Here is a 26,451-nt window from a genome sequence, read left to right as displayed (position 1 = left end):
AAGTCTTTGCAGCAACATGTAACACAAAGGGGGGAAAAAAAGCATGCTCTGCTGTTTTTCCAGCCCTCCCGTGGGAGTCCATTACGCTTGTGAGCGTGTAAATTGCCCTTTGACCTCACAACGGGCTGTCACGTCCCTGTCTAAACGTCTGTTTTTTGGCATTAGTGTAAATAATCCCTTTCTTGGTTTGCAGTTAGTGTGTTGTTAAATAGGGAAGGGGGGGTGTAATTTCTGTCAAAAGTGAAATGCTTGTTTCTGTCCGCCCCCCCATGACGTTGGACCCCTCTGACCCTTCTTCCTCCCTAAACCAAGACGTCTCCACGTATCTGAGGAGCCAATCATGGAAAAGTCACCACAGTTTCTTCTTTCCACGATAAATACACATAATTTATTTACAAGGGAAGTGGTTATAATAGAAATAAATACAAAATAAAAATCTGAACAATATACTTCATGTGGTATTGCACCCATTTCAAAATGTACATCAGAAATACATGGTCAAAACCAGTAAAGGAAAATTCCTTTGATTGAAATATTTATTTCTTTTCCCAACTTTATGTAGACATAAATATATTCATATATATTTTTTTTTTCTATCTCTGATATGAGTTTCTCTCATATAAATAAATGTCTTTGTTGGGAAACTGGGTGTCCATAACAGCTATTGAAGCGTGGGTTTTTCACCGGCAGCCGCAGCCGTCCACCACCATGTCCTGGTAGTTTTTCAGAGTCACTTTCTCGAACTCATCCAGGTAGAGCAGGGAGATGGGGCTGAGTTCAGTGGGCACACAGCAGGCTTTGGGGATGTTCGAGTTGACCGAGTTGACAAGAGTCTGCACTACGGCATGATTGGTTGCATTGAGGTGGTCTGGTAAGGGGAAGGGGCATTCCCCGTGGCAATAAAAGGCATCGTAGCCAGGGGGTGCCACTATCCACTCGTTCCATCCCACATCGCTGAAATCCACATACAAAACGTGCCTCTTGCAGCTGGCTTTGTGATGGTTTTTCCTGCGCTGCTTGCGGAGGGATGCTTGCCTTTTTTCCCTTGTATGGAGCACAGAGTCCCCGCGGCCGTCGTGACCGTACGTCACCAACAACGGCCGCACCTGAGGCCACGAGTCCTGGTCCTGGTGCAAGGACCGGCTCACCCTGACGTGCCTTTTTTGTCTTTGCCCGTGCTCACCGTCCCCTTCTCCTGGGTGAAGCACCTCCACCATGAAGCCGTGGTTGTGGCCTTTCCCCGAGGTCCACTTGGACACGGCGGGGCTGACGTCGAAGCTTTCCCAGCGGCTTAAAGAGTCCTGTACCAGCCGGGTGTCCAGCAGACGCACCAGAGGGTCTGTGCCTTTTGAAGCAGGAAGTCCAAACATCTCATAAATGTTGATGCGGTGGACGCCACCGGCACCAGGCGTGCTGCTGTTGCTGCTGTTTGCGCCCCCTTTCACCTGATCCCTGTAAATGCGCAGCTCTGCAGAGGTGATGAGCTCCTTCTCGGGAACGGAGGTGAGGTTAAAGTAGAACTGCTGGGTTGTTTTGCCCTTCAGACTGGCCAGGGCCTCCATCGCTTCTACAAAAGACACCAGAGACAAACCATTAGGATAAATAAGTAAAGAAACAAGACACTTTTTCTGACGGTCAAACTCCCGTTTAGCTGACACGATATCACCCCATCACCTGGTGTGACGTTGGAGGATGAAAGGAGCGCGTGTTGATCTGCCGATCAGCTCAGGCTGCTTTTACACGCCTCATTTGCACTATGAAAAATTGCCACTGCAGTTTCCCCTCAGGGCGAGCGTTCCAAGTGTCATCCAAAATGCGAGTGGGAATCAAGAGAACGGGCAGAATTTCCCTGCTGAAACTCTGTCGCAGCTGCAGACGTCTGCGTGGGGATTCAGATTTCCATGTCTTGCAATTAAACAAACCCTTCCAAAAGGAACCTGCTCTCTATCATCCAGAATCACCCCTTCACTTCAGCTCTTTGGCATTCCCCCTCTATAGCAAATGATAGAAGTGCAACTAAAAGCTGCAATTTTCTTTGAGGTACTTTGAACTCTTACTTTATAAAGGTCGTAGATAATGTACAGACACACTTTTTAATCTGTTTGATGCGGCAGAGTAAACACAAACTTTGAACTCTTAGCTTTTCAAAGGAGGCATTTAGGAAATTCCACCACCTCATCCTAAACCTCCCTCCAGAGGCACAAAGACCTCAATTAGACCCATCACTCCTCATTTGATGTGGGAAAGCCCCATGTCTTTCATTCCCTCTCTTCTGTCCCCCAAATCCCACTTTTTTTCCACCCAAATCCCCTTTTTCCCTCTGCTCTCTTAGCCCCAAATCCTCTTTTCTTTCGCCCTCTTTCACTCTTTTTCTCCGTTCCCGTCTTCAGCAGCATTCTCTCTCTCTCTCTCTTATTTTTTTAAGGCAAACAAGTGTGGACTTGTCTTAAACGTGTGAACCGCAGATATGAGTGTATCAACATTCCTAATTTCTTTTTGTGTCGCATGCCAAAACAAAAGATAAAGAAAGGCTAATGTTGGGTCATTCATCAGGGACTAGTCTGGCGGTTACTTCCTGTGTGACGGCGTTGCTAAAAGTTATTTCTGAAAACCGATAGCATTGAAACTAATTATCCAGGAGAAATGACAATCAGACGGCGGCTTAGATGAATGATTAGAGCTGTTTGCTTTGATGTGCTGCACTTACATCTGTATATACATGCTCAGTACAGTGAGCACAATTACTCGCACGCCACTTGACAAGATATGTATGAACTAACAGCCCTGCAGCTCTGCTTGCAGAAGATCAAAGAGCAGCAATCGCCGCTGGTGTTGGCGAGCGTTGGCAGGCTGCAGAGGTTTCCAGCAGCCGCCTGGGAGCAGCCACTCTGCCCTGCCAGGGCTGTTTGTTGTGTGTCAGTGTAGCCACTTGGTGTCATTGCACCGGGCCTTTGGAGAGCACCCAAGCAACTAGTCAACCACCCCTCTGACTCACGCCTGATGGAAACTTCTCCAAACACTTGGGGCTCTGTATGAAGGCTCAGTGGACCAAGTAATATATCTATATATGTTATTAAAAACGACTTACTGTGAAAACATTTCTATCCAAATAAATACTTATTTTCTTTAAAAACTTGTAAAGGATGTGGTCTTTCTTAAAACGCCTACAACTATCCAGCAGATGTGGCGCAACTGTGCGTCATGACGCACAGCAACGACGGGTTATCTGAAGGGAGAAGCTCTCCACTCCTCCTCGTTATGGGGACTACATCTGAAGTGACTCACTCTGGTAAAGCTGGCAACCTGCGCGCTGCAATTAAGTCGCATGTCATCGTAAATAACGGAGCCGCGTCCGTCACCTGCGCGGCCGCCCCCTCCCTTTTGTCCCGCCGCTGTGGTGCGTGTGTGGAAAAACGTTTGATTTTTTTGGGGGAACACACGCAAACACCACGAATTATTAGGAAACAAACGACCTCGGGGAAAACCGCCGCCCTGCAGTGTGTTTGAAGCCAGTGACAGCTTCGCCTGAGGGATTTTGCGTAAACGTCGCATCACGTGGTGAATTTAATTGTGCATGAGGTACTTGTTTAAAACTTGTGTTTGAAGAAACTTTTTTTTTCTTGAAGGGTTACAAATAGCTTGGACACGTGTCACCTGTAAATGACTAAACCTTAATAAAACAGTGAACACTCTGAAGTTCAGTCTGGACGCACTGACTCATGGTTAAATATAGGTTGGGGTTGTCTGAGAGAGCAGAGGAGCTCTCCGGCTGAAAGGTAAAGGTATGTCACTAATATATACCTTCATGGTGAAAGCTTCTAATCGTGTTGGCCCTGCTGGCGGCTCTCTCCGCGTGTTTTCCCATGCTCCTGGGACGCCTGGCGCTGTGCTCCCCGTGCGCAGAGTGCATGTGGTAAAGGTCCAGCATGTACTGCGGCACCACAGCCTGCTTGCTGGGGGTGGGCCTGCGCCCCAGCCCGAACATGTTGAGAAGCCGAAGCTCGAACTCGTGGAGGAAGCTGTCCGACTGCCCTGCGCTCTGCCTCCCTGACTCGCTGTACCTCCTTCGGCCGACCTCGGGGATGAGTCCCGCAGCTCCTTCCAGCGACACCTGAGCGAGCAGCAGTACCATGAGACAGCGGACCACGGCGACCATGATCAGTCAGTCCCTGTGGAGAAAGGAACTCTGTTCATCAATACTCTGGCGCTGGCGTATTGACATGATGATACACCAGGGCTTCCAATCTTCCAAAAAGAGTCACAATTATAACAAAAAGAGAGTAATTTAACTTCGTGGATCTTGAACATCTGGCTCCAACAGGAGCCAAAAAACATTAAAAAATAGTTTTAAAGAGGCTGGATGAAAGGATTTCATGAATGAAAATTGTAGACATGAAGTCTCTGAAAGAGAGATAAGGAATCTGTTCAATTCTAACAAGACGTGACCACAAACGAAGCTCCGGAGTTCTGCTGGTCCAGAATAACCATCAGTTCCTTCAGTCTGAAGGAGCCTGAAGTTCAGGAGGCTCCCAGGTGTTGGATCTTACGCGCGATACAGCAAACTCTAGTTTAATCTAACACATCCTCAGCTTTTCTCTCCCAGTTTACCCGTGGACGCTTTACTTTTACGCACACCCCCGCAGTGATTTATGGAGACTTAATCCCCCAGAATCTCATGTAAAGTGAACTTTTACTTTGAATGTTGATCACTGCTGCTGCAAATGTTACTAAAACTTCATAGAAGGGGGACAAGTTCACGTTTCCAACGGTTCCATCACTCTTCTTACCTGACGAGGAAGCGCTGTGTCCGGTCTTGGTTCCGCCTTTGAGCTCCGATAAATTCCACATTAACTCCAGTTTAATCCACTTTGTTTCTCCTTGGGGGACCACAGACAGCCCTTACCCGCATGCACGGATCGCCTCTCGCACATATTTTCGACAGCTTCGGTTAGCACGGAGGGGAAAAAAGGAACAAAAAAAGCCTTAAGTGAGCTCTATGGGAAAGCGGCTTTGCGCAGGCATAACCGATACGAGAGCAGAGATGTTTGAACGCAATGTGAAAACGTAAAAATCAAATGGAAAAGAAGAATTGAAAAGTCTGCTGTTGAGGAAAGATGCCCCCTCAGAGTCACTCCTCTGCGCGCTGCGTCTCCTCTCCTCTGCGCGCCGCTCCGTAAAGGTCCAATTGGTTGGTGCCTTCTCTCCAGCGACTCTTTTTGTCGTACCATGATGTCATCGGGGGCCTGTCAATCATCTGTTCCTTACAAACCGCCTCCTGCTAGTTGGAAAAGTTCCCGTGATTAAGGATATCAAATTCACACAAATCTAGAAACCCCCTCCCTCCCAGGAGTCTGACAGGAGTTCTTTCTCTTTCTGTTGTTTAACACTCGTCTTTCTTTGCATCCTTACTTCGAAATGGAAGCTTTTATTTGTTTTACTTCCCAGGAATTAGATTTTCTTCTTCTAAAGAGTGTTTTTTTTCCTTCCTGTCAGTCACTTGCAGTTGACACCTTTTACCTGAGCACTTTCCTATGGATTTCTTTGTTTTTGTTTGCTTGTTCAACCACTTAACACTGACCTACGATTCGTGCGTAAAAGGGCAAGTAAGTCACAGAGAAAAGGCACAAGGACTAGATGTAAACATGAGTGCAAAAAGAAAGAAAATATTTTATATAAGCGACCTTTGGAGGGCCTAAAAAACAAAGTTTGGCTCCTTTAAATCAAAATAAAGGAAAGAAAACGTTTCCAGGACTTTTGTGAGGCAATTTTCTGCTTTTAATCTAAATTATTTTGGAAAGTTCCATAATTAAATATTAAAATCCTGACAATTTATAGGTTTCAGAAACAATCAAAGATCATTTTTGGATTAAATGTGTTTTCGGATAAATGTTTCATATGAACTTTACAAATTTAAACAAAACTTTCTTTAGCTCACTTATTCTTTCATTTTCAGCAGTTTATCACAGCGGAGGAAGATTCGTGAATCGTCAAATTCATAAAGGTCTACAGAAAACAAGCCAACTGAGGGGTTTTTCTCCTTTAAAGAACAAAAAGGAGAGAACATCTTTTTGCTCAGCTTTCCTGGTTTTATTTTAGTGTGGCCATTGTGGCCATTCAGCAAAGCTAAACGTAGCATTTGGGTCGTGCAGTACGATCATCCGTGCAAGAAAAACTTCCCTGCTTTTGTTTTTGGCCTGTGGGCTGTAGTGACAGCATTTGTGTTCTGGTCATTTCCATAAGAAAAGCTCTATCTACCGACTTCCATTAGGTGATGATGCTTGGGTGGGCAAATTTGTTTTGCCAAAAGCACAGAGTCTGGATAAATAGATCAAATCCAGCACAGATCAGAAGATAACTTTGTCTCCCTTTCAGCACAATGACATTTTATGAGGGATAATCCCAGATCATCCAGCTGGCAATTAAAAGACCGCAAGGCCTGTGGTTGCATGCCGTGACCTGAGTGACAGCCTTGTATTGTTGGCCTTCCCCGAGATAAATCCCAGGAATTCCAGTTTAATTTAAGTTTGCTGTTGGAGGTTGTCAAAGTTGACTTATGATGAAACGTATGTATTCTCTCGACCTATTCATAAGGACTTAATTTGTCGTTAGGGTAATCTGTTTAAAGTCACAGCTGTGGATGCCAAAATGCTGTTCAGTAAACCAGCCAAAGCTTTAATTAAACAAGTTAGAGGATTCTCGCTCCGGTTTCAGCCTCCCTCTGGTTTGGTTGGGTGGTACGGCCCGTGTCAGGCTGGCACTGAAGAATCTGTGTGTGTGGGGGGGCAGCGAAGGGGCTCGATCAGTGACACCCCGAGATCTCAAGGATCAGCCCACTCTGATGCCCTTTGTTTAAGTGGGATTTCTCCTTCTTATCAAACTGCTGCGGCTGATCCAATTACCTTCCGATTGAAAGGAAAACATGTCAGAGGTAAGTCCCGGAGGCCAGAGAGGGCGGTGAGAGATATGCTATCAGGACAGAGAAATGAACGACCTACCGAGGGTGAACTCTGAGATGCTGAGCTGTGACTCAAGCACACGCTGACCCAGGACAGCACCAGCCCCACTCGCAGCATTATTTCCTTCCAGGAGACATTTGCGTGTTTGTGATAGCAGTAAATAGTGGCACACAACTGAATGTCGGGACAGACGTGGCCTTAAAACACAGCTCAGTCTCGGGGGGCCGTTCTGACAGCAGTTTACAAACTTTTTTTCTGGCAGCCTTTCTGCACACTATGTGGACCCGGTCTGAAAATGCACCGCTGTCGAAACAAGTCCACATGTTCAAAGGAATTTCCCGTTCCTTACAGACCCACTCCGGCCATCTTCTGATCCATTTTCAAAGCAGTGGTCTTTTATTTATGATGCTGGTTTTAGCCAAAATCCAAAAACCTGTGTCCTTTTCTGAGACAGTGTCTGCAGAGAGGCAGGAGTTCACCTCAGAGTTGTGAGCAACCCCGCCCCTCCTTCCCGTCACCCATCTGTTTTCATGCTCCTCCACCCTAACAACAAAAAAAGGCGAGTTATATCTGCGCTATCCAGCTTTCATCCAGATTCCAGCTCAGACGAGGAAAACAAAGGTGTACAAGTGGATGCATCGGAAGGGGGCAGAGCAGGGAGCGTGTGGTCCCGCCCAGCGTATTTTCTATGTCACAAATACGATCTTTTTCAAAGAGATTTCATTCGTCTGCTCCTCATTCGTGTGATTTTTTTTTTTTTAGCTTAATTTTCATTACTTATCAGAAAAACACCACAACATGTTGGAAAACCGCCATAGGTCTTTCGTGTGGGATCTGCTCCACATTTTGTTTTCTTTTGAAGTGTTTCTCTTAAAAATAAACAGTTTTTTATCACGTACGAATGAAAATTTTAGTGACTTTCTACGTAGATGTTCCCTTGCAGCCCTTTAAAGGTTCCACGAACAAACAGGTGGGTTTGAAAAACACCGTTGTGGAGCATCTGTGCATCTTCATAACAATCATTTGGCTTTAGACGGCTGTTATCAGATTAAACCGCTGTCCTTGGAAGCCCTTGTGTGGCAGCACAGAGGTGTGAGGTGACCGGTCCGCCTTTCTTTCCATTTCTGCTCAGGATCAACAGTTCAGTTAGATTTTTGTGTCTGAATACTTTTTATGTTCTTAAAACTATAGTTTGAGAAAAGAGAATGTTAATTTTCAGAGAGGAGGAGGTGGAGGAAGGAGCACAGCTCCAGATTTGACAGGACTGAATGCCTCCTGTCAGCTGCATCTCTTGTCGTAATATTAAAGTCAAATTCCCTCTCAAGCACAGTGTGTTCTATTCATCCTTAACCTTGTAGAGATCATCTGCAGAAAACAAAAACATGCACCAAAACCACCGTGCAGCTTTCAGGCGTGTACAGTTTCTCACACCGCCAGGAGGAACGGCGAGTTCTACATCAGACTGATAACAGCAGCAGAATAAATCTATTATGTTTGAGGTTATTTGAGGAAGATTAGGATAGAGAGCATTGTGTTGTTTCAACACAGATTGTGATGAAGAGAAGACACCTTTTGTTGTCCTTGTGACAAACGTGAGGGGGGGGGTCTCTTTTTTCCGCCCCCCTTTCCTGTCAGACAGAACCTGCTCTGTCTGCGCCTGCTCTGTCTGCGCCTGCATGTTGCGGTGGATGGCGAAGCCCCCCTCTTGTCGTCAGGTACATTCCAGGAGTCGGTGGGCAAACAGAGTCTTCAGATGACACTGCAGATTCAACCATCAGCCTTTCACCTGCTGTTAACAGCTGCCTGGCTGGACATGGGGGCCTGCATTCCTCCACCCCCCCCCCCCCCCCCCCCCCCCCCCCTTTAGCCTGCAGGAAGATTATCTGCTGAGATGTTGCACCAAACCAGGAAACGATTTGTCACTGCAGCTCCCTTGCACTTTGTCTTTTAATTTGGAAACCAATAAAATCTCCTCGGATGCGAGTTTGACAGCAGAAGCACGCCTGCCGGACCCGGCTGAGCACATGTGCTCGGCCCATGAAAGACGTTGCGGCCAAATTGGCACATTTTTTTCTGGAAGTTTGTTCCAAAATGGAAACCCACCGAGGTTGGAGATGGCCAACTGGAAAGCCAGAGTCAATATTTATGGATGCTGAGCATGTGGCACAATTATCTACCCACTAATTTGAGCAACAAGTCCACCTCGAGATTATATGGGTTTTGGGAGATCACAAGATGGGCTCCAAACTTTGTTTGGATGTTTCAAATATCAACGGCGGCGCTGGTCTCAGGTTGGTTGCTGACGAGCAGTCTTTGTCATTCCACAAATTAGTTCACTTTTCATTGGTTTGTGTTTTAATTTTCTACAAACAGGAAATAACAATTATTCAGTTGTTTTAACCAATTGAAAACTGTTGCCGGTATTTGTGATTTTCATCCTTTTTATCAATCAAAATATGTCATATGCAGAGTTTGACATTTTATGAGAGTCCTCCTATAGATCTTTAATTAGGCTTATTAGCCAAAATAAGATGCATTCACTTCAACCTTAAAGAAGGAGTTAAACACAGGGATCTGCAGCTCCACTCATAAAGTCACCACGTGTCACTCAATTACACATGATTAGAAGCCTGGACTACATAAACAGCCAACGTCAAAATTTACATTTTACCGCTTAAGCACAAGCAGCTGCTTGCAGGCAGAGCAACCACCAGGAAGTATCTGCAGATGAAACGGGATCAAGCTGCAGAGATGGTTTCAATTAATATGGCTCTAATGCCATGCCGGAGCTGTAAATTGCTCTGTAAACCGCCGGCGCTGCTGCTTCTGTGTTTGAAACACAAAAGGGGCCCCACATTTAAAGGACATCTTTTAAATGAAAATTGCTCGTGGGAGTTACTGATGTCCTTTAAAACGTCTAGGAAAACAAAGACGACAAATGCAAAAATTGGGATTGGAGTGTGGTGCCTTTCGCCGTCACATGAGGATCACTTTTTGTAGAGGATGAAAGATCGACTCTCGAATTGCTTCAAATGTTGCTCACAAAAGACGTTTCAGATTAGTCCGTTGGATGACGTGGGATTCTGCTGGTTTCTGAGATATGATAAAGGTTAGACAAAGCCAGGCATCTCATATCTCACAGAGCAAGGTCATTATGAAACATAAAGTTTAATATGGTTCATCTCAGTGAATCGTTTGGCACTTGGGGCTTTTTCAGGAAGGTTTGTTGGTGACAGAATTGCCTGTTTATTTTGGTGTGTAATTGTGTTCTGCTTTACTTCCTGTCTGTGGTCGTACCGGGGTTACATTTCCAATTCAAGGATTCCAGGATCTTTATTTGTCATTTCACTACAAAGTGAATACAAATTTGTCAGGTCCCGCCTGCCACCTTGGTCAGAGCTGACAAATTCATGGTGGCTTTTCTTAGTTTTGTCTCCATAGCAAAAGCAACCATTTTATTTTTTAGTTTTTACAGATCAATTAATAAAAGAATTGGCAAAAGTACATTTTTGAATTCCCTTGGCAACAGAAGTTTTTTGTCTACCGCATCCACATTTCTAATATGTTTGTAGCAAATTTCATATCGTTTTACTCAGTTTGAGCCTGGGATTTATATATTCAATTCTCCCAATATTCCAGTAAAAAATGTGAACAATAGGGATACGCTACTTTTGCAAGGTGGCCAGTCTTAACCCATCCGAAATCTAGAGACTTCATTTGTTACTAAGTAGCTTCCTGAGTTCAGGAGGTGATGGATTAAAATCCCTAGAAGGAGTTCAAATCTGTAGAAGGTGTTAAAAGTGAAAAAAATAAAAATTTAAATTCAAGATGGTGGCCCCATCCTGAATTCAATGACGGTGAAACTTAGGATATGGTTGAAGATAAAAGCTGGTAGTATGTGTGTGAAATTTCCAGAAAATCGCTTGAACAAAAGTCCCCCCCCACCACCACCACACACACATTGTGCGAAAAAGTGAACTCCGCCAAATTTCACACTTTGCTACAACATGAAGCCTTAGATCCTGTGGCCATCCCATAATGGAGTCAAAACTTCCTTTGGATATCCCAGACTAGTGTTTTGGTTTCGTTTGTGAATTCTGACATTTATTTTGAGCTCTATTAGAGATTTTGGCCCCTTTCATATTTCTTAATGGTTTCTCCCGCTTTGATGTCATCATTGGGGGGTGGGGGGTGTTGTTACCTATGTCAAAAGTTCCACCGGATACTAGCTGCGTGCAAATGTTGGTAATGTTTTCAGTTTGTGGCGGGGGTGAAACATTTGCTTAAAGGTGCAGCAATGAGGAAGAATTGAGTAAACAAGGTGGTCCTTGCCGTGCAGAACTGCTGCAGGACGTCTATAGAATAATGCTAAAGAAAACCAACAGCACAAACGTAAATACAACATAAAACGATACGCTGGTCCATCCACACACCTCTAAAGTCCTGCTTCCGGCTTTTTAACCTGCCTGCCACGACCGTTTAGAAGCGATCAGCGACTCGGCAGCAGAAATAATCATCCTGTGGGAACTCTTCAGGGAGACGGAGAAGAACCTCGAGCTGGAGTGTGAAAATAGATATTATCAGGAGTGAGGGAGCTAAGGGGTATTTACCCTTTTCAGGCTTTGACTTGCTTTCAAGAGCCTTCAGTCCAGGTCCTCCACAAAGAGACAAAGACCAAGAGATCAAGCCTCAGCGACTTCCGCACAGCTGGTGACCCTGCTGCTGATCCCCCTTTAGCATCAGAGGGCCCTGAAGGTAGCGCCTCTGCTGCTCCTTCACCTGTGTCTGAGGCGCTCCTTACTGTCCTGCTTCCACCTGCAAGCCTTCAAACAGCTGCAGGGGGGGCTGCACGGCCTCTCGGCTGCTCTGCTCAGCAGCATCTTAAGCTTAAGCTCAGCCTGAACACACAAAGTTTCAGAATCTCATTCATGGCAGAATTTCTTTTAACAGTCAGGTGAGATGATTGCGCAATTAGTGGTTTGAAGGCCATGGAGACGACTACCGTTGTAATATTGGGCAATATAAATAAAGTTGAATTGAATAGAAGATAAACACTTTCAAAATTCAAATGGCAAAAACGGAAAGAAATTAAAAAGATGCAGCAGGAAACATTGGGGAGCAAAAGCGAAAAAGAAGAGAAATGAGGCGATGAAGTGATAAAAAGGGGAAACTGTAAAAAAATAAGTGATACAGTAAAATAAAGTAGCAACAAATGTCAAAACTGTTATATAAAAAAAATGGGCAGGAGGTTAGAGGACAGCTTCACTCCAAATCTAACTCTGCTATTCTAGTTTTGTATTTCATCAATAATTTGATTTGATTTGAAATGTTTTATTTCTAGCAATCAAATAAGAATAATGCACAAAACAATACAATCAGCAGGTATACATTCATACAAAGACGTGTCAAACATAGGATAATTAGACATTAATAGAAATTTTATCAATCATTGACAAAACTTTATTTCTACTGCAGCTCAGGTTTTTAGATAGACATTTTACATTTAAGCCTCCATGGAGTTCTGTCCATATTGTGCCATATTTTTGGTTTGATTATTTTTCAGTTTGCTGCTCATCACAGCTGGATAGTTTATAACTTCTGGTTTAATCATTCTACAGTGACAAAAATCACCAACAAGCACAAAACTTACATTCTGAGCTTTCAAAGCCTCCTCTCAGACGGGCTGCAGCGGGAGCACAGAAAGGCTTCCAGCACATACATGTGAACATTAACCAATCCCATATAGCTATGCATATTCGTTTGTTTCTCTACTTTAGTGTTTGTTTGTTTTGTAGTGACTGTTAGATCTTAAAAAGACTGGAATTGGAGCAGCATGGTTTCGGTTGGCAGAATTACCTGAGGAGGCTGTTAGACTTCTGATGGAATGTTTTTTGACAGGAAAAGAAAAAACTAAACGCAAATGTTTGAGCTTTGTCAAATTGCTCAACTAAACGGTATTAGCATGAATGCAACCCTTGTGGTATCATGGCTCATTTCTGGGTTCCCTTACTATACTCCCTTTGACTGTATAGGAGAACTGGACTGAGTAACTCCTCTCCTTGGCATCCAGACAGAACGTACCCGCTGGCTCCCAGAAACCAAAGTCCCATTGACTTCTATAGAGACATGAACAGCTATTACTCAATCATTTTACTGGTCAGAAGAACCATTCTTGCTTGGATAACTTTTTTTTAACATCTTCTTGATTATCCTCACTTTTATGATACTTTTTTATTCAGTACACTGACCAATCAGATGCTTCAATAAAAGTAGGTGGAGCCTACTGGCCCCCACGTCCAACATTCAAAATGTTTGACAGATTTTGTGTGGTCCGGTTTCAAGTAGGTGTGTGGCCATCCAACAAAATTCCATCCTGATTGGCCAGTGGATTGCAATGGAAATGCTGACTCGGACTGAGTCAGACTCGGCTAATATGTCCCAACATTTAGATAAAGGTGCACTTCAAATCCGTGCGGGCAATGCCCCAACGTGCATCCTGGCTGCACGTAAATATGTGCGAATAACATCAGCCTTTATTTTGTCTAAACATGACTGGCAACACAAATTCACGTCACTGTTTACACGGTTTCTAGGACTGCATTGAAAAGCAGCTCATCCACACGGAGTGGCTGGACGAACTGCGGTCCGAAGCCATTTCCAGAGTGCACACGGTAACAAAGCACCCTTCCCTGCGCGCAAACACGAAGCTACGAGTCCGGCTGTCTCTGCTCAGAGACGAGGTTTGCTCTCGCGGGAGCAGCCGACGGTCCTGTTGGGCGCTCCAAAGCGTTCTCTGGAGCGCCACACCGTCTGCGCATGACGTAAAAGCCGAAAAATTGGTGACCCACAATCGGAATAAACTGTTTATATGCACCACGATCGGATCAACAATCAGCACAACCCCAATTTTCAGGCTGTCCGAACCTACAGTTCCGAAAACCAGTGGAATTTCCCAGCATGCCTTGATGCTCACTAGATTGGAAAGCATAAACAACAATGCACTGCATTTGAACAATGTCGTTTTGAAAAACTGTGTGTTTGTTTTGAATAAATCATCCAAGTTTTTGACATCAGAACAAAAATGTTCATATTTATTAGGTTTTTACTTCAACGAATGGATGTGTTCTGATTTATAGTTTCCAATCTAGCGAGCATCAAGGCATGCTGGGAAATTCCACTGGATTTTGGAACTGTAGCTGCAGACACCCTGAAAATGGCAAATAAAGTGGACTAACAATAGAGTAGTGAGGGAATTTGGACAAAGCCACAGTGATTGCTTCCCAGAATGTCAAATTTGCTGCCTCACATCTGGTCACTGACCACTGACATGGATGGAAATTCACTTTTTGCACCATCCTTGATAAATCCACGTTAAATCCTTCAATGACTGTGGTTTTATTGCTAAAATTTTCTCTAACATTTCCATGTTAATCCTAAAATACGGACTGAATCTGTATTTTAATGATATGCATAATATACAATTTCTGAAATAATGTTTAAAAAAATTCACTTGGTAAAAAATCAATGGTGGCTTTTTTTGGGGGGGGTTTATCTCCATAGCAACCATTTAATTAATTTGTTGTCTGGGGGTGATGAACAGGTCCGTAAAGGTTTAAAAAGAATCGTCAAAAAATGATATTTCTCTGGCAACTGAGGTTTTTCATAACTATTGCAATAATCCTAATATGTCTACATCATGTCTTATATTGTTTCGTTCAGCTTGAGCCGGGGAGTCGTTTATTCAATTTTCACAACAATCCGGGGAAAACCATGTACAGACGTTAAAAACATACATTTTGCCTAAGTTGCCTCCAAATGATGCTCGAGGGGTTAGAAGGCGATGGATCAAAACCCTGAGGAGAGGTTTAAATTTGTTTTACGGTACTAAAGAGGATTTTATTTTATTTTGTTTAGAAAATTAAGGATGGCGATCTCCTCCTGGGGTCAAAAATCAACAAATCTTCGGTTGTGGTCGTGGATTTAGACCGGGATCATGTTTCTTGGTTTCGTTAGATTTCAATGATTTATTATTTTTGAGTTTTTTTGCCCCATTTATTTTGGTTTCTCTCGCTGTGTGATGGCATCTTTTTTTTTTTTTTGAGAAAAAAATCATGTGAATAATGTCACAGTTAAAAAAAAAGTCAGTTATTAACGGGGGTTTTGTTAATTAGACATTTATTTGTGTCGTTCTTCTAAATATTAATGTACTCCTGAGGTACAGACGCGTTTGCCTGTCAAAAAAACCTCACAGCCCACTTGATGATCACATGTGATGTCTGATCCCCACCTTCCAGCAAAGCAGAGGGAAGGCCAGCAGGCTATAGGGAAGAGCTAGACTGCTCTCTGGCATACACAGAATGACATTATAGTGGTGTGGTTTCATGATAATAATACACTTTAGAGCAGCTGTATAAACATTTAACTGACATGCACTCCCTCGGTGCGTAAACGCATTAAACGTCTGCTGGGGCCGGTCTGATGCAGCCGTTCGCCCCTTTTCTGCCTGAAAAGAATCATTTATGTTGGATGTTTCTAAAAATGTCAGTGGAAAATAAATGTTCATAGCACAGCGCGCTTTTATCCTCGTGGAGAAGAGCCCATAATATCAACAGAATAGGCTTAGGTGGATGATTTATGTTGACCTGTGCCGTCCAACAACAGTTGCCTTGTTTTGTCAAGTTCAAATAGGAGGTTTTTAGAAATGTGGGACATTAAATTTAGACAAACCCTCTTGCTCTAAGTCCTCAAATGCAGACTTATTTCCTGGCAGCATTTGTCTTAATTCGTGGCAGTTTGTGTAAATATTTATGCCACTAAACTAACTGTTCTGTATACAGTAAGTCCCCTCAATCTTCCTCGGAATGTGATTTAATTGGCGGTTTCCTCTGTTTATCCTGTTTCATACTGTCATGAGCAAGCTTACTGTAATGAATAATCAGGTAGGCAAAATGTAGCCTCAAATTAAGAGTTCTCCTCGGAGAAAATCAAATGAAGATTAATACCTGTTCCAAGCCCCCGTCTGTAATCCACATTCTCTCATTACATGCCAGGTTACCATGATGCGACATTTGTAACAGAATCCAGATGGCTGGGATTCTCCTGAATATAAACACGGCAACAGAAGCTGTGGAGAGGGCCCGTGTAAATGACTGTGAAGACACTTATCTCAGACTGTTGGGTCGTGAAGTTCCATGAAGCTAGTCATGAAAGTGTTTAAATCAAAACCAAAGAGTATGTTGAAACTGGACACATTTGTTTTAAAGTGAACCCGAGTTTCCCCCGATAATCAGGAACAAATTTACAGTCTGAATGCACCCAAGTGGACCCTGGTCCGGGTCCAGGAACCGCTCTTTGCCCCATCTTTCGAGGTGGTTTCAGTTCGTTTCCAATCGGACTGAGCTTCGGTTCCCTCTGAGACTCCTCCGTCGCAATACAATCCTGTGTTCAGGGTGATGAGCTATGTTGCTTTTACGCCAAACATAACCTTTTGCACTGTTGCCAAAAAATTCAATTTGGGTTTCATCTGACCAGAGCACCTTCTTCCACATGTTTGGTGTGTCTCCCAGGTTCCCATATAACGGATCAGTCTTATCCTTGTTTGAGCTTAACGTTCAGACGGACGGCCTGGTCTTTGTAGACCTGCAGTGGTCTGATGCTCTTTCCATTTCAATATTATCCATGCACAGTGCTCCTTGGGATGTTTAAAGCTTGGGATATCTTTATGTATCCGAATCTAGCTTTAAACTTCTCCACAACAGTATCTTGGACCTTCCTGTTGATTTTATTGATTTATTTCAAGCATTGTAGTCAAAGCAATAAAGAATTTACACATATTTATCAAACTCATTACAGAAATGATGAAATGCATAGATTAAAAAGACAGAAAACAAAACAAATATGTCACTTAAATCATATATGCTTAATTAAATACAGTGATAATTAACTGAGGTATAAGTAGAGTTTCCTGTTGTGTTCCTTGTTCTTCATGATGCTCTCTGCGCTTTGAACGCACCTCTGAGACGATCACAGAGCGAGTGCATTTATACGGAGACTTCCTCACATACAGGTGGATTCCATTTATCATCATTACTCATTTGGGTCAACGTTGGATCATCCAGAGATCCTCACTGAACATCTGGAGAGAGTTTTTTGCACTCATGGTAAAGGGGTTGAACAACTGAACCAAAATGGCCACCGTGGCCGGTGGTCACATGATCTAAACATGGTCAGAATGTAGCAGCAGATTAGCCATGGACAAATGTAAAGCAATGATCGTCGTGTTCTCAAAGAGGATAAAAAGGGTCCAACCCCTTACCTGTTACGTTGATTTTAACACAGCTCAAAACGGATTTCACATGCTTTTCTGTGTCTCGTTACACGGCACGCGCTGCTGTGACATTATCCATAAAGCTACCTTGTTGTTACTTAGCAAAATTCTCTCAACACAACGCCATGAGACACAGCAACTCATTAAAATTGGATGAATTCAGATCTATTAAAGCAACTTTTAACATAACACACACTGCTTCTCCCTGTTTTCCCGACAATCTATATGCCATAAACACTTATCAGCACACTTATAAGTCGGATGTCTTGTTGTCAGTAACCGCCCTGCAACATGCCTCCATTGGACCAAAGCAGCAGTAAAAATTGTTGAGCATGACTTTGATACAGGCGTTTAAAATTGGTCAGCAAAATACAAAGTTTGAATGAACTAACCCAGATAAGGACTGCTATGCATAGGACCTCCATAAATTCTGCTTCTAGTTTCTTTGCTCCGCCCTCGTAATTCCTGACCAATGAGTGAAGAGATTTTTGGTCACATGGTTGTGTTTACTAGCTTTTGGTCTGAATCCCGAAAGCCTCCTTGACAGCAGTCTGAATGCAGACCAAACACAAAGTTCAGAGCTCGATCCGGACCAAACGAAGCGGACTGGGTCCGGACCAAACGGTTTTCAAGTTTGAAAGTCTTTAACAGATCTGTTCAAAGTAAAGGTGATGCAAAATATTTTCATTAAAAGGCAAAACAGGCCCCCCTAAGAATACGACAAAAATAAACAAAAAATCTTTCAATACGCAATATGTCTATGAAGACTCTCATTCATCCAGGTTGATTCCATCATAGTAGTCGGTTTAGGTTCATCTGGACTTAGTTTTTTAAGGTTAGAAGACGTTTGACCTCTTATCCAAAAAGCTTTGTCAATTCTGAATTAGCAGGATGAATGATGTGTCTTGTCAATTTCAATAAGCTAGACAATCTGCCAAGGGCGTGGGAAAAAATTGAATTAAAATATTTGAACAAAAAGAATTCAAGTCACTGCGTTATTTTTTCTTTTAAAGTTTCTTGATAATATTAATTTTTAGATAATAGATAATAAAACATTCTTTCTTGAAATTAGTTTTTTTACTTTCTTAAGATGAATTTTTTGTTAAAAAACGCAAGATGTTTGACCTTAATCTACAAGGCATGTTACAAAGCCATTACGTACATTTTGCGCATTTCGAAATTTCGGTCTTTCGTGATCCATGCGTATTCTACGTACTTCACAAGTGTTTGTTGTGTTCGTCATTCGTCGATGTGCGCAGATTTCTGTTGAGGGTTTCAGCCTGAGTGTATTCGTTTTTGAGCTGTTCATTTGAGAATTACGCAGCTAATGCGCATTTTACATAATTTATACGTAATTTATTTATGCGTTTATTATATAAGTCTTATGCAATTGTGTGTGAGATACATACGGAAGTTTGTGGCTTTGCACGACCGTACCATGCATTATATCGCGCATATGGAAGACAAATCATGTTAAAATTACATAATCCCAATTGAATTGCATATGAACAGCACAATAATCACGCACAGTACATGTTTTACGTTGACTTACATATTCTTTGTGTGGTTTATTCATACTTTTTTGGTTTTAAAGTGGTTAATTTCTGACACATCTGTAAAAATTTCACATAAAGACCACGACTTTTCTCACTTTTTCTACATACAGTGTACATGTGACCAATTTACATCCGTGCAATATGCACAAAATGTACTGTGTGACTCGGCTCGGAGTTAAAAATTCTGCCAATAGAACCAGTAGAATTTGTCTCGCTAAGATTTGTTCAGACTAATTTGTGATGTAAAGCCGTTTTAAGGAGAAATGAAGACAAGAAATTAGCTAGAAATAGGGTTACACAATATGAGGAAAACTCACTATTTGCCATTTTTAGTGAGTCATATTGTGATGACAATATAACTTGTACATGAATAAATGGCAAAACAACTAAATACACAATTTTCCTTTTCGCTCCAACAGTTTAATTTAAATAAGAATCAACTTAATTATACTTCAAATGTCTGCATCACATAAAAGAGCCATCTGATTGGTCAATGATGTAAAGGAGTCCATCTGATTGTTTAAATGCATGAATGGATTTGTTTGATTTGTTAAATACGTCAAGCTGCCATTAGATTGTTTTAGCACATTTAAGGTAAGCATTTATTGCAATTTTTTCCCTCTTTTGCTATTTGCATATTGTACAGCTTGAGATCGCTATGACAATAAATTTGTGATTTGTTGTGCAGGCCTAGCTAGAAATATTAACATTTAGGTATGTTGCTGTGGTAATTGGAAAGATTAACCAAAAAAAAAGGAAAAATAAAAATTACGTTTTTAAAGTTTATATACCTTTACCTCAAAATATTTTCGAATATTTTAATAAAACATATAGCACTACAGCAATCCAACTAGTTTTAATGAACAAAATCATCTGTTGCCTTTGGTACAACTGCAGGCAAAACTCTCAAATCGTGTTGACTGCACAAGGATTCGGTTAGTGCTGTTGATACGTGATTCATGCACACGCTCCTTTCTGTAGCCTGACTGTTTGAAATGAGGAAATTAGACGGAGCGTTGATTGTGTGGACGTCCTATAGACACTTTCGTATCGCGTCTACACCCCATGCGCATTGGCGCCCGGTAGCAAGGAGCCAAGGCTCGCAACTAGAGACTAGCATGTGGCATAAGGACACAATACGGCAGACCCCTGTACATCATAAGTGCAAACTATAAGATACACTTACCACAAGCCTGACAATGGTATGTTTATTTTCATAACTTCCTGCAACCCTCCATGGACCCAGACAACCCAAAAACAAAAAAGTATAACGTTCGTTAATCAATCAGAATGTTTACATCGCCTTCGTCATGTCTGTCCGATGTTTGTAGCAGGAGTTCTATTTCCAGAGCAAAAAGCCGGAGAAACATGAAACCGATCAGGGATTCAAATAAAAACATCCCTTGTATTTTTGGGCATCCGGCGTAAAAATCCCAATCCAACCACCTGTGCGAAAGAGTGAAATCTGAATCGCTGTGGTGACTACCGTAAGGATCTGCCAAAAAGTGATAACAGAGTTGACACAGAGGTGGCAGGACAAACCACTCCATAAGCCAGGGGGGATGTGGGACAGATTGGAGACGCAACAGAAACAATGTCAACGAAATCACCACGCAATCACACAGACCTAGGTAAATCAGGCGTAAGGCTTAATATGTGGGCCTTTGAGATGGCCCATCATAAACAGTCCTTTGAAGTGAGATAGAGTTGCATGTTTTAAGATGAATTTGTCTTTTAAATCCTTTGAAAATTTATTGTCAAATCAAACTTTCCATTTTCAATAAATCAAGCAAGTGTGTTTCTTGAAACAATAACTTTCACCAAACTTTCTGATTTAAACTAGAATGTAAAGTCAAAGATCATTTGTTTCATCAGAGATATAACATTGGGAGTTTTAACAATCAAATGAATTATTTATTGTCTTCATTCAACTCATTCCATAAAAAGTAACAGTTACAGTTACAGCTACTCATAAGTTAGGTCTAGAACCTAGAAATGGGGACAACCTAGAAATGGGAGATTTTGTGTTTTTGCAGTGCAGGAGGCAAAACACAAGTTCAAAACACTCCAGGTTCATCTTTGACCCTTGCTTTGCCATTTCTTGGGTGGGTTCACTTCCAAAACACCCTGAAACACATGCATGACATCTTAGACCAACCTACAAGCCCCTCTGTTTGGTGGCCATTTCACATCCGACAATGATTTATCTGAGATTATTTGGCCTCTCTGCGTTCAGAGCGAGACGCTAGGAAAAGACCACTTGCTCAGTTTATGCATGGATCATTGAGGAACACTAGGCCTCTTGTCAGTATGTCAAATTTCCCCCAGAATGAAACATGGTATTTTCCTAACCTGGTTAAATAATCACATTACCTAAGACTCCATAAAGTGGAACAAACAGTAGCATATAAGCCTGACTTCTTTGTATGTGTTGTGACTGACAGATTGGCTTTCATCAAAGAGGCAACCGAAGAAGTTAGAGCGTCATTTTCTGTGCAAAGAACGCTAAATTGATCCTCATATGTAGAACATCTGGTGAAAAGCCATTTCCACCCAAGTGTTTTAGTATTTCCTCCTAATTAATTTCACATGTACATGACAAGAGGGAACGGTCTCCCATAACCGAGGCACAAAAGCCGGCTTTGTTTGGCCATTAGAAAAGTCATCTGCGCTTGAAAACTGCCTTTCGCTTTGACACTTGAAATCAATGCTGAAAGCCACATTTTCTGGAGGGAGGGAGGGGGGGGGGGTCACATCTTGTTCCCCAGTGACACGGCGGGCTGTAGGTTTACATTTCTATTCAGCCGGGTGGAGAGTTGTGGAGCAAACAGGACATGTCAGATAGAGTTGCATTAAACAAGCAGAGGGGAGAGTCTGAGCAGAAACCTGTGCTGGAACCAGGAAGGAGAAGCCAGCGCTGCCCCTCCAAACCATAATGAAGGAGTACACGGTAAAAATGCTAAGTATTAAAGGCAGGTCTTGGATCCGCGTGTGACACGTTTTGAATCGTCTGTCTTGCCTCACAGCACCTTCAAGCATCAATTATGTTCAAGCGCAGAACGGAGGAATCCCCAAAGAAACCAACTTTTCCACCTTATGGAACATTATCCAACACCAGAATCAGTTTTTTTTCTCTTTAAAGACCCACCCCGATCTTCTTTTGTTAATAATCTGCGTCATTGTTTCTGCAGAGCGGCATCAGAAATTCACCTCTGAGTTGTGGGAGGGACCGTTGGCTCGACTATTAGGTGGAAGAACAACGGTGAGCGATATCAGAGCTATCCAGCCGTCCACTTTAGATTCAGATTCCAGCTCAGACGAGGAAAACAAAGACGTTCACGGATCTATTTGTCTGGATGCATCAGAATGGGGCGGAGCAGGGAGGTTGTGGCCCCGCCCAGCGTATTTTCTATTTAGAAGAGAATATCCTTGTTTATATAGCACTTTTCCCAAAACAAATCACAGAGTACTTTACAAAAGGAGTATAAAATTATACCAAAACAAGGAATAAAACCAACTAAAAGTTCTCCTGAATAAAAATGTCTTGACCTGAGATTTAAAACACTCAACGGAGTCAATCTGATGCAACAACAACGGGAGGGACTTCCAAAGACATGAGAGATCTCCTTTAGTAACAACTAGAAGCTTTTTCCACAGCTTTTTTTCGGTCTAAATGAAGAAATACTTAGAAATTCAGATTTAATCTTATACTTCTATGTGTCTTCTGTCATGAGAAACATACAACAAGAACATGTTGGAAAACACCACTAAGACCATTCTGTGTCTTTGAAGGCGGCACCGTCCAAACGTCCAGATCCGTGACCCTGACTGGTCAAAGTTGGACCTGTCTTAACTTTCAATGCAGGTACAATACCTGCGCTATTTTACCTAGAGCCTGAAAGCAATCTTACAAATGTGCATTGCTACTCGTGAAAGTCTGAAGTGGGCATTTATGTGCGTTTCTGGACTTTTCCACGGAAGTGGTTGCAGAGGGCGATTAACGTAGCTTAAAGCAAACACAACCACTGACCAGGAGGTTATGATGGATTTTCCCTCCAAGAGAAACTCTTTGCATCCATGACATGTGACATCTTCCCAAATGAAACTATAAAAACATGATGGGAAGCTGACATTAAAAGAGAAGGAAGGATTAGGACTTCTCACTCTGTATCAGCAGAAACACCTACAGTGTCAGCCCTCCTCAGGTCTCTAATCAGTCAATCTCCTTTCAACTTCAAATAGTCCTGCGAGCATCTGTTCGTATCTCTGCGTCTGTGCAGGTAAATGCCACCCACAATCCCTCCGCTTGCTGGACATGTACTTCTTCTGTAGTCATGCATTACATGTCCCGTCGAGGCGGGGAGGCTCAGGAGACGAAAAGCAGACTGTGTGACTCCCTGGAGGAGGGCGACCCTTTGAAAGCAGGAAACCTTCAGGTGAGAAACGTGCGGTTTTTGGGGGAAAACAAAAGTTGCATTCATGCAGGTGGTCCCAGACAGGCTATCTCAACAGATCAGAATAAGCACCATGCAGATTGTGTTGAAAACAAAGGAGCAGTCTGCTCATATCTCCATCTTTTAATGATTAATCTGATCAAGTCGGCTCTTCATCTGCTGCCGCCAAAGACTCGTGGAGCTCTTTAGACTTGTCATCTGGACAAGTATTAACAAGATCTCCCTTTTTTTTTTCTTCCTCTCATAGGAGTTTCACACATTTAGTCCCTGGTTCACATGACAAAAAAAGGAAAAGGCAAGTTCATCACAAGACCTACTCTAATGAAAATTGTGTTTTTAACATAAACCTGTAGCATTTTTCTGATAATGGACGTATACGAAAGAGTCAAAGATGCGTCAGTCAGTCAGACTTTATTAACTGTGTTCACAGTAAGTCTAGAACTTATGCTAGACATGAGCCTCGTTGGAAGGCTTAGCTGAGTTAGCATATTCACATTAACTTTCAACCTTGTTTAGAACATTTGGACAAAGCGCCGTGTACCTCTCATAATAATTGCCTTAATGTCAGTAAACACAACCAGAATTAATTATAGCTGCGCTTGTATTGACTGTCAAGTTGCGTAAATTGGATTTGCGATTGTAAATTCGCCTAATGGAAACACGAAAATTAAAAAAAAAAAGGGTTTTCACGCTAGCAGGTTTTTGAGGCGGATCAAAACTGTCATATTTCGCCAAACTACAATGGAAACACTTTTTCGCTTCATCCGTAGCTCCTCCCATACGGTCTGATGGAGACGCTGACGTCTCCTTTGATAGATGGTGATGAGCGCTAGAGCCGTGGCAGAAATTTGAATGCATCTGCTGTCAAAGTATTGTACACATCCATGTTTTTGAATGACTTATCGCGTGAATTGGTTAGTGTTTATTCACATAATTACAATTTAATGGAAACAATGTATTTGTAAAATTGTGTTTTTCCGACATTTCTGGAGTTTTGCTAAAGTTTTGGGCATTTGTGTAATGAAAACACGGCTTTTAAGGCGCTTATCAGGTGCACTGTGGTTTTTGAAAATAATTACGGCTTTTATGCTCATTTCATAGGGTGGAAAATCCAGTATTGCTGCTCTACAGAACGTTTTTTTTTATTTTTACTAAGCCCAGCATAACCATAATTAAAAGACCATTAGGAATGCTTTGAAAATGGATGAAAAGATGATCAAAGTGGGACTTTGAATGCATGTTTTGGGATCAAAACTATCGCATTCCAGCGTAGCTACAAACATTTTTAAGGTAGTTTTTTTTTTTTTTCAGGCTCTACATACAATGTCGCACGAAGAATAACACAGAAAAACACGTTGTGTACTACAGTAAAACAACAGAAAAACGTATTTTGTTTTTTGAACCACAATGAAAGTTAAACTAGGTTCAATCAGGGATTTAAATTTGGTAGTGACGTATGAATGTCGTCCTTTTTAATTTTTACTGCCAACCAATTGAAAATCAAGTCGTCCATATATCGTAACAGAGCTGTGAAAGAAAAATTCTGGAGCAAGATTCGTGACATGTGCACCAAGACTCTTCCAACTGGTACGAACACGAACATAACAGTAGAAAATAAAAAAAATAAAAAATAGAAAGAAGAAGCCCCTCCCTGCTTGTCCAGTGTGAACCCCAAGGGCTAAACACTCGTTCAAGAATGCGCATTCAGTGCATTCTTGAACATCCATTACATGCAAAAAAATATATACGTTGTTCGTCTCCACAACTATGCAGACTTTTGTGAAGAAATGTTTCTGCTGCAGCTTCAAAGCAATTTATTTTCCTAGAGTCGCGACTCTTCGTGGCATGGGTTCTTTGGCGGAGGGTTTGGAGAGCGTCTTGTCTGAGTCTGTTCTCCAGAACAGGCCTCATGCAGGCCTGCTTGTGCAGTCTTAAGTTACAGGCCTGAGCTGAAGTATTACAACCTGATGACTGACAGGAAAAATGGAGTGAGCTCTTTTTACAGACAAAAAACACCAACAAGACGTTGAGGGAAACAACAGATTAGACCACTGATCTCAATCTGCGCTCCTTTGGTTATTGGGAAATAATAGCTCTGAAAAGGAAGTCGTTTAAAAAAAAAAAGACAAGGAGCCTTTAATCAATTTTCCTTTGACGAGCTTGCAGCATGAAAGCGTGCTCCTCAACCTCTGAACATTTTGGTCTGCAGGGGGGAGGGAGTGGAGGAGAGATGAGCTCTAATTTGTGCTATCATGGTGTCCAGGCATCTCCATGGCCGCCACAGCAGGCCTTGCTGCCATGTGTGAGTATAAATGGATCCAAAGCTCTGTGTTGGTAAAATCCCATCGCCAAAATGACCACCAACTCTAAATGAAACGCTACTCCCTTTTTAAAAGGTCCCATTCAAAACTCTGTGGTTTTTTTTAAAGGCACATAAGGTAGCAATTTTCCTTCATATATGCCGTTGCCCAATAACTGTCGCAGAAGCTAAGACTGTGTCGGGGTGAATGAGTTTTTTTTTTTCCTCTATGTGTTGAACTGAAAAAGAAAATCTGTTAGGACTCAAATCAGGATACTCATTCCTACCTTTTAGTTTCTTTATTTTATTTATCTTTTAGTTAGGTCTGACTTTCATTGTCCCAAAGCCTGCAGAAATCTGTTTAAAGTTCAAAAGAGGAGGAACCCTTTAATTTAAACCCTGAAATGAAGTCATTCATTCCCCGCTAAACTGCACTCCGACCCAAGGTTAGGTAAACATGTGTCCTTTGCATTACTGTCAGGGAGACCCAGCCCCTTTCGCTCCTCTGATGTGAACTCCCACCATCCTGTCATGCTTTCGTGAGGGGAAGCTGGACGGATGGATGGCAGGAAGGTAGGCGAGTAATGGAGGTTTTTGTTCGATGGGGAGGAGAAAGTTAGCAACTGAGGTTGTTCTCACACACAAAAAAAAAAAAAAAAGTACCAAGCAGTATGCAAAATCCATCAGGCCTGCTCAGATCTGTTAGCAGCACCGCTCCAGCGCAGCCTGGAATGTGAGGAATCCTACTGGGCTGGGTTGAGGAGGTCCAAACCCCACTTCATTACTATATTTCTGAAAAAAACTCCCATCTGCTGGTCCAAATATCGCGTCACCCTTTTAAATAAGAGCAAATGTTTGA

The 26,451-nt window shown here is 42.3% G+C and overlaps 1 protein-coding gene and 1 pseudogene across 2 annotated transcripts; both read right to left on the bottom strand.

The window, feature by feature from the left end:
* Positions 1 to 360: 360 nt before the first annotated feature.
* On the bottom strand, positions 361 to 5,356 carry bmp2 (bone morphogenetic protein 2). Of its 2 annotated transcripts, none has more exons than XM_011491363.3 (3): positions 4,788 to 5,356; positions 3,802 to 4,111; positions 361 to 1,567 (listed from the first exon to the last, which is right to left on the bottom strand). In XM_011491363.3, the coding sequence occupies exons 2-3, from the start codon at positions 3,983 to 3,985 to the stop codon at positions 681 to 683; spliced, it is 1,071 nt and encodes a 356-aa protein (XP_011489665.1). In that variant the 5' UTR covers positions 3,986 to 4,111; positions 4,788 to 5,356; the 3' UTR covers positions 361 to 680.
* LOC105357138 overlaps positions 5,129 to 26,451 on the bottom strand; it is a 34,644-nt pseudogene continuing 13,321 nt past the window's right edge.

Source organism: Oryzias latipes, chromosome 24 (genome assembly GCF_002234675.1).
Source record: "Oryzias latipes chromosome 24, ASM223467v1".
Classification (NCBI taxonomy): Eukaryota; Metazoa; Chordata; class Actinopteri; order Beloniformes; family Adrianichthyidae; genus Oryzias; species Oryzias latipes.
Note: the sequence above shows the minus strand (reverse complement) of the source record. Positions and strands in the feature narration are given on the sequence as shown.